This window comes from Sarcophilus harrisii, chromosome 6, assembly GCF_902635505.1.
Source record: "Sarcophilus harrisii chromosome 6, mSarHar1.11, whole genome shotgun sequence".
Classification (NCBI taxonomy): domain Eukaryota; kingdom Metazoa; phylum Chordata; class Mammalia; order Dasyuromorphia; family Dasyuridae; genus Sarcophilus; species Sarcophilus harrisii.
In genome coordinates this window covers 105,143,250-105,157,020 of record NC_045431.1, presented here as the reverse complement: position 1 = coordinate 105,157,020, position 13,771 = coordinate 105,143,250, and the positions used below count along the sequence as shown (strand labels likewise).

General features: G+C 32.6%; 1 protein-coding gene across 2 annotated transcripts in view; it reads left to right on the top strand.

Annotated features, from left to right (window-relative positions):
- Positions 1 to 13,771, top strand: part of GLRA3 (glycine receptor alpha 3) — a 232,996-nt gene that overhangs the window by 94,615 nt on the left and 124,610 nt on the right. For both annotated transcript variants that reach the window (XM_031941650.1, XM_003773060.4), the window contains exon 3: positions 11,124 to 11,191. In XM_031941650.1, coding sequence (XP_031797510.1) covers positions 11,124 to 11,191 — 68 coding nt within the window. The remainder of the gene's footprint in view (positions 1 to 11,123; positions 11,192 to 13,771) is intronic.

The window sequence follows — 13,771 nt, the reverse complement described above, 5'->3', positions numbered from 1 at the left end:
CTTAGACCATAAGACAGAAAAATGCAGATGCAAAGTGAAAAGTAGACTCATTATGTGCTTCTATAATTGGGAAAACCAGGAACATCATTTTGTACTCATTACAAAGTAAAATGGAAAAGGAATTTTTTTATACTTTTCTTTAAAAAAAAAAAACTATTTAAAAATGCAGTGGTATTCGAATTCTTCCTAATCAATTGCTTTGAGAGATTTTCCAAGAAAAATTCTGATAGGAATTTCAATTAAATTATTGCCCAAATATTTTTAGTAATTTCTTGGGAAAATTGTTTTGACTTTACTAATGTTAACTAGCAAATGGTGTTGTATGGCATTTAAACTGTAGTATTTATCAGAATTTTAGAACCACCCCTCTGAATAGATCCCTAAATTTTCTGGTAAAAAATAACAATAACTTCTCCAGTTATGACAGTTTTTTAATCTAAAGGAAAAAGTGGTATATACAAGAGCAAGGTGATTTATTTTGACCCCAAATACCCTCGTACTTCAGTTCCTGGAGGATTCATGATTATGTAATATCAGTCAAATCCCTCCATGCCTTTTTAAAATATCTTTATGAATTCCTTTGGTTCATCATTTTGCCTCCAGCCTTCTGGGTATGAGCCTTTCTGAATTTAACTAGTTTATTCTTTGGGCAACCACTATGTTTAAATCCTTCAGAGTCTTGGTATCCAAGCCTGTTGTTCCATCTGTTATAATACATGGTGGAGGTTATCTAATCTAACCTTTCAAATACTGCAAGAATCCCTTCTTACACTATTACTGATAGATCATCTAGATTTTTCTTGAACCCATTCCACAGTAAGAACTGTTTTACCATATAAGACAAGTTAGTCCAACATTAGACAACTGTTAATTGTTAGAAAATTCTTCCTTATGAGAAGTCAAAATAAGCCACCTTTTTAATTTGCAGGCCTTACTTCTTTGTAAAGGAAGAGAATTATTCTTTTTCTTCCATGATGTCTTCATATCTTCCAAATATCTGAAGAGACCACAGCTTTCCTAGTTAATGTCTTCCAATTTTATGCTTTTTTAGTTTTCAGTTCCTTCAATTATTTCTTATACGAGAATTTTAAAACCTTTTTCTATAATGAATGCCTTCCTTTTTCCAGTTATTTGACCATATGCCCATAAATGTGTCCAACAATAGTTGGATAGTTTTATAAATTTTGCAATTTTTAAGATTTCATTACTTCACCTGATGAGTAAGCAAAGCTAAAACTAGCCAAATTTATCAAGTAAACACAATGTTCTTTTTATACTTTTGCAAAACAATCTTAGTGTCCTTTAATTCTTATTCTCAAAGCACCTTGTTCCCCTATTATACCTCTTGTCTATCACAATGTTCTTTTGGACAAGGTTTCATAATAGTCACCACCCCCCCCTCACCATCTCTACCACATACCCAAAAAAAGAATTATTTTTTTTTATCTTCTCCTAAGTATTTGACTAACCTTTCTGATAAATTAATTCAAACTTGTTCAACCACTTCTAGGTGATTTTCATGTTTTAATAGTGGCAAGAAAAATAATAATGAAATTTAGATGTCACTGACAAAAATGTTTTTAAGATTGTCTATTCAATCTATGTTAGTCCCAATTGTAAGGTATAATTTAGTTCAACATTTCCATATATGAGATGCAATTAGGAATAAAGTTTTCGTTAAAAAAATGGTACTTAGAATAATTTTCCTTTTAAAATATAAAAAATGAAACTACACAGACCAACTGTACTTATTACATAGGACAACTTACTTTGCATAAAAACTTGTTGGTTTTCCTTCATTTAGGGAATACCCTATGACCGTAGATTCCTTCAACCAAAATGTAGAGGTTTCATCAACATATTCTAATCCCCCAAGTTTTCCATGACCCAAAATATTTTGGAAAAAGCCAATTTAGTTCACTGGACTAGGCAAGAGTTTTTAGTTTTAGAAGGAAAAAAAACAAAACAGATACAGCACCCTCTGATGGTCATCATGAGTAATTGTACCATATTTTGTCAGACAAAAGTCGAGAACTAGGTTATTGGGTCATAAATTTAGAGCTCAAATCTGGTCAAATCCCTACTTTTAACAGATGAGGAAAGTAGGGCTTAGAAAAATGAAGTGACATGCCCAGAACCACATAAGTGGTAAATGGCAGATCAGTTAGTGCAATTCAAAAACATACATGACTTCTTAGTACTTTTACCCATTTACATTCAAGGCTGCTATTAATTGTTCCAAAATGATGTATATACTAAATACATGCAGTGTCCCTCATAACTATAGATTCCTATGGTTCTATCATGAAATAGATAAGTTGGTAGCATCTACATTTTATGTAATATTCTCACAATTCAGTATAAGATGACCAAATTTTGGCTCCTAGTTTATGGTTTCTCTTTATGCTTTTACTTTCTCTAGAGGAGGGTCAATAGTTATTTCACTTCATAACTCACAAGATTTTCATGAAGTCATATAAATTTCATGATTATGTGAATACTTGCTGCAGTCATTTCACAGCTCTTAAAACTAGTTCCATTTAACCATGAAAATGTTCAGCTTTCCTAGAATTGTCAGGAAACAGGGGAAAAGAGCAGGAGAAAACATGGTATAAGGGAGGAACATTTAGTTTTACTTTAAAAAATGCCCTTATAATGTAACATATGCCATCATTTTTGTAGAATTAGTTGCAAATATCTGTTCTTGCCATTACTCCAGAGGCCATTAATATTAATTAATGTTAATTAATAAATATTAACTTACATGGTTTATTATGCCTAGTTATGACTAACCACATGTCTGTTCAACTGAGTCAACTATTGAACACGGTTGTCGGGATTTCTTTGGCCAGAACTCTACTGCAAGCTTGATAGACTATGGCAACAAGAAAGTAAAGCACTAGTTGGAGCAGGGGTATGGGGCAACAAGAATTGTCAGTAAAAAGTATACCGTCGCAACCAAAATAACCTAAGCCAGTATTAAACTACATAGTGTTGACAATAAGAAAGGTTGTCATTTTGGCATTCTTAGCACTAGACAGACAATATTTGGAACATTGAATTAATTTCTGAGTGTGACATTCTAAGAGAAGATTGACACATAGGACAGAATGAGGACTAGAAACAATTATAGGTAAAAAATAACTGAAGGAGCATAGGAAAAAGAGGATTTACTAGAGATACAATGACTATCTTTAAATACCTGAAGGACTTATCTTGTGGGTGAAGAAAGGGTTCTGCTTCTGCTTGAACTTAAAGAGCAGAAAAAACACAGATGAAGAGAAAATTATTGGGCAACAGATTTGTATTAGGGATGAAAAAGACTTTCCTTACAATTAAATTTGAAGTGTTTTGTAGGGGAACATACTACTTGTCACTAAGTTGTGGGGTTTTGTTTTTTGTTTGTTTGTTTGTTTTGGTTTGTTTTGGTTTTACTGGAAAATGTTGAGTTTCTATTTAGGCATATTAGATGGGATGAAACTCTTGAATAATAAGGTAATACATTTCTTTGATTCATTTGTCCATTCTGTGATTTGTATTTGCCTGACTCCCAAAGGGTTAAAAGGTATGGAAATTAAACCTCTTGGGTTTGGCATGGGATGGATCTATGGGAACAACGTTTGAAGAAGGACATATGCCCTATTTTCTTATTTCCTATGAATCTCTTCCACAAATAATTGGGGAAATAGAAAAGGATATCCCTTATTTCACTGGTCCTGTTCCAAATTTAATTGAATATCAAGCAGGGAATATTAGGCGTTGGTACTCCAAAGATTCTTAATCCTCCATGGAAAAAAAAAAACTGCCTATATTCACATATTTACCCTCCTAATCTAGCCTTAGCCTTTTCTTCCAGATTATTGGATCTCAAAATCCATTAGCTTCAGTCATCCTGGGTAAATTTCAGTCTCTTTTAAACTGTGTCTTGGTGAGATGTTGGCTCCTGCTTATGATCACTGTAGGTATTGGTTTAGGTAGCTATAGATGAGGGCTGCATCTTAATGGATGTACTTCCTGAAATCGTTTGAAGCTACATTATATTTAAATGTTTTGCTAATAGCAGTAATTAGTGATTAGTTGTGCAAAGATTGTATATATGGGAATACCTATCCCCTCATTACTTTTACATGTCTATTTGAATATATGCAAATATATGAATGTATACCCATGTAAATGTGTATATGCATAAAACTGGGCACCTCTGCCTGTTCTCAGGTTTTTCTAAATTTCAGAGTTGACATCAGTGACCAAATATGCAATTTTATATGTGCTAGCCTTGATGCCCCAAATGTATAAAATGCTGTCAAATAACGTAGCATCAAAAGCCCTTGGGCTACCATGGCTTCATTTCAATTCAATCACAGAGAAGTTTTTGCCATTTTCTCTAGCTTTTGCTCCCATCTACTTGACTCAATGTTGAAAATCCTATCCCTATGCAAAAATCCTCAGACTTTTGGGGCTAAAGAATGCAAAGCTGTCTTCATGGTAACTGCTGTCTGCTATCTCCATATCTCCAGGGCATAGTTCCTGAAGTGATTTTTTTGAAAATTTTTCATTCTTATGTTTTCTTAGCTCTATCAGTTCAACCTGCTTTGTAGCAACTGCAAGAGAGAAAAATTATTTTTCTGCACAAAAGAGCATGAAATCCTGTGACTGTTCTCTTCCTAATTTCTCTGTATGACTGCCTTTCTTCTTTCTTGTTTTTGCCATCTGAAGCTATAGCTTATTCTAAATCTGCATATGGCATTTATATTTCTTTATTAAAAATCAGTGTGTTTAAGCTTCCTTTTGGTCTGCACATCTTGTTCTCTGACACAGGATGTCCACTCACAGGGGAAATCACATCTTTTTCCACTGACCTTGACATTTCTAAACATATTTAAGGTGAACACAATAGAGATACTAAAAAATGTATCTTTACAAAGACATTTCTTAAGTTGAATCCTAGGATCAGGTAACTTCATTCCTCTGTTCTCCATCACTAAGTTTCTCAAACTACACTTGCTCTTTCTAAGGTCATCCCTTGTCCTCAGATTGGAATTACTCTTTATACAAACCCCAGAATCTTGAGTTGTCACTTCTGAACTTTCTTTAAAAATCTGTACAGCATCTTTTTTTCTTTGATAATTCTCTCATACAGGCCATAATATTTGTTCTCTGCAGCTATAAATGCAGTAAATTATGCTGATTTCTTCTTTCTCTTTTTTTTTTACATTTTTGCTCTTTCATTCTGAATCCCCATTTCTCTTATTGCTGCCTTATTACCTTACTTCTATCTAACACTTTCATATTAATCTCTTCTTCCCAATAGCACAAAAGAAGGCCTTTCAGTTTTCCTAACTGGGTCACCATGCCATTCTATGCTTGTCAATTATGCCAAGGACATATTTTTCAGCTTTGTCTTCTCATTATGATGATTATCATTTTAGAACCTTCACTCTCAAATGTAAATTCTGAATTCTCCCAACCTGATTAAACCATGTTGTTCCTAAATGTGTATACAAATCTATTCAACAAATATTTGTTAAGTGGCTACAATGTGTCCCTGTTATGCTAACTTCTATGGATACAGAGATAAAAATAAAAATGTTTCTATACTCAAGGGTCTTAAATTCTACTGAGAAAAAATGTTTAGATCATGATGAAACAAGGTTGTGGGGTTGGTGTGTGTGTGATTAATACAAAATGATTTCAGGGGAACACTAACAATTGCAGGTATTAAGGAAAGTATCTTGTTTGAAGGCTTACTTGAGATGATACTCAAAAAGAACTAAGGATTCCAAGATTCAGAGGTAAGGAGTGAGAGAATTCTAAATATGAGGGGAAATCTGTGCAGGATCATGGAATGTGTATGGGAAATTGAAATCAAATAAGTCTTGGAAAGAGAGACAAAGAGTTAAATTGATAAATAGAGGGTAGAACATTTATTAAACTCTTATATAGAATATAAATGTCTAGGGGTTTTTATTCTAAGGAGGGAAGACTATATATAGAGATAGAGATAGATATAAAAAAGGGTCTCTGGAAAGGGGGATGGAAGTGTATTCACAGCAGTGTCAAAGAGTGCAGTTGAATGGTTCATGATAGTGAAGGGGGGTTGGAGGCTTATAAGCAGAATAAAGTGAACATTCCCTTATCAACATCTGGTAATGATCAGATTCTGAAAGATTTTATGTGGTAAAGGAGGAGTTCATTATTTCATCCTAGAGGCAAGAATCATTGAAGCTTCTTGAAGAGAACAGTGCTTTAAAAATATTAATTTGGCAGCTATAGAAGATATATTAGAAATGGCTGAATGTATGAAATTCAAATAGGACATTATTTGAATAGTCCAGATAAAGAGTGATGGAGGGTTGTGGTGTGAGAGAAAAAAGTGGGCCCGTTCAAGAAATATTGTAGAGTATATTGATTAAGGCAAAATAAATTGATTGGAAGAAGGGAATGAAGCTAAACAATCAAAGGTGACTATAAGGTTATAAACCTGTTGACCAGCAAAATAATAGTACCTTAGATAAAAATATAGAAGTTGGGAAGAGAAATGAATTTATAATGAGAAATAATGAGAGGAGAAATAGAAGGCGTTTTTTTAAAAAAAAACATGTTGGATGTGATAAGGCTGTGAGACAATGAGGCAGGGAGCTATCTAGAAAGCAATTAGAGATTCAGTATGGGAGCTTAGGCAAGAAATGAAGACTGCATAGAAAGTCTGAGGAGTCATCTTACATAGGGCTAAGAGTTGAACTCTTAGGCTCTAAAGGGGTTATCAAAACAGAGCACATATAGAGTGAAGAGAAGAAACAAGACTTATAAACAGAAATCTAAAATATAAACACATATAGAGAAGAGGACATGTAAGATAATAAAAAACGAAGACTGAGAAGAATATTAAAATGCGAACTAATTTTGACCAGAATTACTCTGATGTCTGGGATTTTGATCTCATTCTAAAGCTAGAATATATAAAAGAAAAAAAAGCTATATGAAAAGCTCGTCACACTGGAACCACCTTTTTTGTGTGGATAGTGAGTGTTTCTGTTTTGGTTTTAAGTTTTATGTTTGTTTTGTTTTATTTTTGCCACAGAGCTGTCTCTCAAACAGTTTTAAAGGAAGAATATTATATTCCTAATGGATAGGCCTTTGCCATTCTCATTTGTAAGTGACTTTGAGAGTAAGATTTGTTCTGTGATAGCTTTAAGAAATGGTTTTAGAGAATAACTATAAGAAAATATGCTGCCAATATATCTAAATTTACCTACATTTACTTATAAAACCAGCTATGGCTAAATGGGCAAATAGTTTAAAATAAAACTCTATCATATGAATGTGTGCTATTTTTATAAATAATTTAATGAACTGATTAGTAGATTAAACAGCTTCTATCCTAGTGTGTCAAATACTGGATTGAGCAGGAGCCACTAAAAAGGCTCTTCTTTTGTAGCCACATTGAAACATTTAGCATCTTCACTGAACTGCATCTCCTTATCAATGATTGCATTTCCAAATGAAATGATCTAGTTTATTGAAAGCAATCAAATTGTTGCTTTTAGATTAGTCCATGTGAAAAATCCCAACACAGTATGATACCAGGAGCCAAAGTACTATAGATATTTATTTTCTATATATTTGTATATCAAAAGAAGTAAGTTCTACTAATATAAGGAAGCAATCTCTAAGCCTGGAAAACTTGGCTTCAAGTTTCACTGGCTGTATAACCTTAGGCAAGCTACTTAACCTGTAAGTGCTCAAGGAAACTTTCAAACTCTAAATTTCAGGCCTATAGTAAAGGGAGACTCTTGCTTGTTACTTAATCCTTACAACAAAAGAAGTCACAGTTCCAGTACTTGCTCATTACTGACATAAGGATATGTCTCTCTAAATAAAACACAATTTCCTAGAAAGTAAGAATAATTTCATTTTTTGCATTTGTATCCTCAGACCCCAGTGAGGTGCCAGGCACCATGATAGGTACTTAAATCCTTGTTGAGCAATTAAATGACTGATTGATAACCTTTGTTATCTTTAGCTAGTGTAAATCATTGCTGGGTTAGTGTTGATGACTGCTGGCCCATTTGCTAACATCCAATGACCAAGACAAGAAGAATTTTTTGAACTACCATTTCATTTGTCTTTCTCTACAATAACTTTCTTAAAGTCCTAATTATGTCTAAGCCTATGGAGATCTGACAAAGGAAAAGACTCCAGAAAGCTCAACCAGTGGAATTTTTCAGTGAATCAGGTGATGCTGATTAATGTACCCTGAAGAATTTCAATTTGTTAGAAGGCATCAAATAGTGTAGGAGAATTTCTGAATGCAGAAATATAAGTTTTTAGTTGTATATACCAAAGACAGAAATGTCTCAGAAGCCAAGATCCTGCAAAGAGCTAATGATCATTTTGAAACTGTATAGCCGGAGTTAGAACAGTTTGATTCTAGTGTTCCTCGCCTTCTGTCTACAAATACTTAGATTTTCCATTTGACTAGCCACCTCTTCAGGTTGCATAGCTGGTTAGGGAAATAGCTAGGTTGATAAAAAGTGTCATGAAGAGTTGGATATCTCTGAAAAAAAAAAACTGAATGGCTAGTAGAATCGATGACATTGTCATCGTTATTATATGTACAAAATATATGAATGTGTATCTGTCAATATGTATGTAAATATCTAGACTCATACATGTATATCTCTGTGCCTTTGTGTTACATCCTAGATACTATAACCTGCTTCTTCATTTCTGATCTCATTTTCTATCTGTGACTACCTAATTGTGACCATGCTGAACCTCTAAATCATGAATGCAATGTTTTAATAACCTGTAATTTGCCTGAGATTATTCTTTACCATTTTATATCTATTTTGAGTTAAAATAGATTTGTGGAAGAGCAGTTAAACAAGTGTACCTGGCAATATGCTATGTGCTAGAGATAGAAAACAAAGAATGAAACAATCCCAAACTCATCAAGAAGGTTGCATTGTAATGGAGAGACAAGTAAATAGAAAATATGCAAATGCAACATCAATATAAAGTTGAAAAAATATGTGTTTAGATAGTGTATATTCATATATATATTCATTTATAAAGTAGTTTGGAAAGGAGGAGCACTAATAATTGGGGGTGTTCAGAGAAAGCTTCATCTAGATGATGGGGTCTGATTTGTAAATTAAATAGAACTGGAGAAGGTAGAGATGAGAAGGAAATAATTATAGGAATACAGGATGGCAGCCAAAGATTCAGAGAGAGGAGAAAGAGTGAGAAATAGCAGTTCAATTTTGACCAAATATCAGAATTATAAGAGAGAAAGTGAGTAATGACCACTAAGAAAGATATGCCTGGATGAGGTTGTATAAGATTTTGACAGCTGAATAAAGGAGTTTATTTTTATAGTAGTGGCAAAAGGAAATCACTGGAGTAAGTGAGTCACAAGGTCAGATCAGGACTACTACTTTCCAACTTTCTGGAATGGACCCTTATTTCCCTAATTCAGATCTTAACTTGACTCAGTAAATAATCTTCTAGATTTCCCTAATTAAAAAGAAAAACAAAAACATCACTAGGAGTCACCTTGTCTAAGATAGGATCAAAACTCAAATTGTTGTGAATCCAATTCCAGAGTCCTATCCATTACCACCACAGCAGATTACTGCAATTTTTCATTCATTTTTTTTTCCTGAATGCTATCTTTTCTCTGGGTTTTTGGTACATTATCCTCTCCTGCCAATCTGACTGCCACTTTTCAGGTTCATTTGAAGACTTTATTCATATCATATCTTGTAAGTGTGCATACTTTCAAGACACTGCCCTTATCTCTTCACATACATTCTGATTTGCTGAACTCAACATCCATGGACTCAGTTACCATCTCTGCTGATGACTCCCATCTTCTATATCAAGCTCTATTTGTTTTCTTGAGCCTTAGCTGTGAATCATAAAATGTCAATTAGACATTTTTAAATGTCTCAAACACAGCATGTCTAAGAGAGAGTTCATTGTCTTTTCACTTATTTGAACTTCCTTGTTTTTATTGAATAAACCACCATCCTTTTAGTTTCAATTGTTTACAACTGTAGTGTCATTCTTGGTTCCTTAATCTAGCTGACACTCTTAGATCCAATTACCTATCAGGTCTTACTAGTTCTACCTCCACAATATCTCATATCCATTCCCTTTTTACTATTCAGTCACCAACTTGATTCAGTCCCTTTTGGCCTCTAGCATAGACCATTGGAATTGGCTATTAAAAACTCAGATCAATGCAATAAACAATCATTATTCCAAAAGACTGATGATGAAGAATACTATCTAGATCCTAACAGAAAGGCAATGAAATCAGGCTGTAGAATGAGAAATACATTTTTCAAACATGAATAATATGGGAATTTGTTACTTGATTATACATCTTCTTTAGAAAAGTTTTGTTTTCCTTTTCTTTTGGGAGGAGCATGAGGAAAAAAAAACCTACTTATTCACTGGAAAAAAATAAAATTTATTTTGAAAATGTTAATTTCAAATACTTATATTAGTACATTGTGATTAATATTAATAAATGTTTAACTAATTAACATATGAACAAGAGTTGTGATTTAGATAAGTAAGGGAACTCCTTATACCGGTGAAATTACAAAACCTCTGAAGTTCACATTCACAGAGAGTTTTACACATTTGTAAAGTGCTTTCTTCACAACTACCACTTTTGGAAGAAAGCTGCCAATATTATGGTTCCCATTGTAAAGATAAGGAAACCATGCTTCAGGAAGGTCATAAAAGTATGTAATTCAAAGTTCCTTGACCAAGTATCAATTTGACCCCAGGTCTTCTGATTGTGTTGTTGTCATTTAGTCATAAACTCTTCGAGACCATATTTGGGGTTTTCTTGACAAAAATATTAGAGTGGTTTTCTATTTTTATCTCCAGCTCATTTTACAAATGAGGGAGGAACTGATAGTGTTAAGTGACTTGTCCAGGGGGACACAGCTAATATGTGTCTGATGTCATATTTGAACTTAGATGTTCTTTACTCCAGGCCTGGCATTGTATCCACTACCTGGTCCCTTTCTGTTATTAAGTCCAGCGTTTTTTCCTCTACAAACTTTTGCCCAGCATTTGTTTTTACTTTTTTTCTTTTTCAGGCCCTCCAGTTAATGTCACATGCAACATATTCATAAATAGCTTCGGATCCATTGCAGAGACAACCATGGTAAGCTATTTGACATTGTAAAATGTTTCAACTCCAAATTTGGACTCATTTAAATAAGAAGCTGCCTATTAAAGATGTGTACTGTGTATATATATTAAATTTTTAATAACTGGTTACAGTTAAATCATAGTAAATAATTTTTATTCAAGCTATTTTAAAGAATTATTACAAATACAATAAAAACTGGTCTTTATATGTACATAATTTTATAATCTAATGTTTAAGATCTCAGAAAAATACCAAAAGTTTTGATATGAAAATTAGTGGCATTGCTTATTGATTTAAATTAATTCATGGCCCCTTTTTTAATGGATTAATTTAAGTAACTAGTAATTCATTTTAGCTTTTATTTCTGTTAAACTTTTGTTTACTTATTTATTATAATGTGTATAGAATTTGTATGCTATTCTTTGAACTGATAAGTAATTAGCATTACATTTTAATATTACAAATTAAGGCATATATTTTAAGTTGTATGCGGTTTTATAATATGAATGAGGAAGCTAGGATTTAGATTTGCTATGTTTTTTGAAGAAGTATTAAATATTATACACCTCAACTTCATATGATTTATTCACTTTTTGTGAATTATTGTATCTGTATTGTTCTCTGGGAATCTTGAAGCATTCTTTGGCTAAAAACAACACAATGACCTGATTTGCAAAAATTGAAATTTTCCAAAATTATACCAGATTTAATGCTTTGTATATAAATTGTAAAAACAGAGGGAAAAAAAATGTTCTTTAAACACATGGTCATAAACTACCTCAAATGTAACAAAATTATAAAATATATAAAATATTTAAATTTGAAATTTAAAAACCATTCCTATATTAAAATAAAATAAAATATCATTCAAATTTATAATGTCAGAAAAATAAGTCACAGAGAATGATTATGTCCAGGTAAAAGATATATGTATTTCAAATTCAGTACTTTAGTATAGAATCCTAATGAGTAGTTTGTAACTTTTCTTTCTTTTGATATTTACTTTTCTTTATAACTAGAACTTTGTCTACCTTGTACTATGACTATTCTTGCTTAAAAGATGAATTCTGAAAATAACCTTCAGTAGCCACATGGTTGCAATTGCTATTTAGAACATTCTGTTAGTCTTAGAATATTGCAAAAAATAATATAGATAATGAGGACTCTATTGACTAATATATTTAATTTCCCTCCCGCCCCCAGGAATGATGTTGACTTACCCTGAGCCATTCACAATCTATTGACTGGTTTTTTATGGGATAAAGAGCAGATCTTTTCCAAGATGACTGAACAGATTTGCAAAATATAAATTTTGGGCATAGGGTTATCTTTTTTTTCCCTCCTTTGTGAAGAAAACTGGATCATTTAGGTATTGAACCTACACTCAGGTCTTCACTTTCACTATTCCCTAGTCAAAAGAGTTTTATTTAATTTTTGCAAACAAAAATAGCAAGACAGAAATGTAATGAGATATTTGAGATAATGCTTGATGATAGTTATGATGGTAAACATGGAAAGATCCACTGAATGTGCAGTAGGATTACTGCTATTAAGTTTCACCAGAGTTACATGTCTAGCATACCAGGAATTGGGTGAGGGATGGAGGGATGATATTCAACTATCATTTTTTTCCCTTGTTCTTATTGAAAACCATTACATCTGACTGATATAAATGCAATTAAATATAATGGGAAAAAGCATGAGGGAATTCAATATAATTTTTCAATCATTCTCAAATAAGTGAGCTTATACTTTATTTTCCAACTCTTTGCTAGCATGGAGTGCTGTTGTAGATCTTTCTTTGACATACATTCAATCTGTATTTTCTGCTTCTGACTTTTCTTGGAACATACACACACACACACACACACACACACACACACACACACACACATGCTGTAATCAATGAATCATCAGGACAAGAGTACAAATAAATACCTGAATTACTTCTTGCATAATTCCAAATTGATGCCCAGAATGATAAGGTCAGTTCACTTCCACCAACAGAAGTAGTATGTGTCTGTATTAGCATACCCCTCCAACACTTCTCATTTACTATCATATTCAACATTCAGAGATAAATCAGACATAGATGTGGCTTTAGAGTCAAAAGGACTTGAATTCAAATCCAGCCCTAATACTTACTAGTTGTATGCCCCTGGACAAGTCACTTATCTCTGTCAGTCTCAGTTTTATCATCCATAAAATGGAAATAATAACAGCAACTATTCCCCAGGGTTGTTGTGAATATTTTCTTATTTCTTATTATTATTATTCTAGCTATTATTTTATAGGATATGAAGAAAAACCTTAAGATTGTTTTATTTTTTTAAAGTATCAATGCTTTGGAATTAATCATGTTTTGTAATTATTCTTTTGAAAATGTTGAAAAATGTTTTGAAAATGTTACAACATTCAATCACATATCAATGCAAAATGAGTCTTGGTATTATAAATTTATGTCAGTTTCTAATGTATTCTTTTATGATTGATATTTAATACATATATTTCTCACATTATATTTTCTTTTATCTTATTTTCATTTATTTCATTTATATAAAATGTTTTCTTTAACTTTATGTAACACATCAT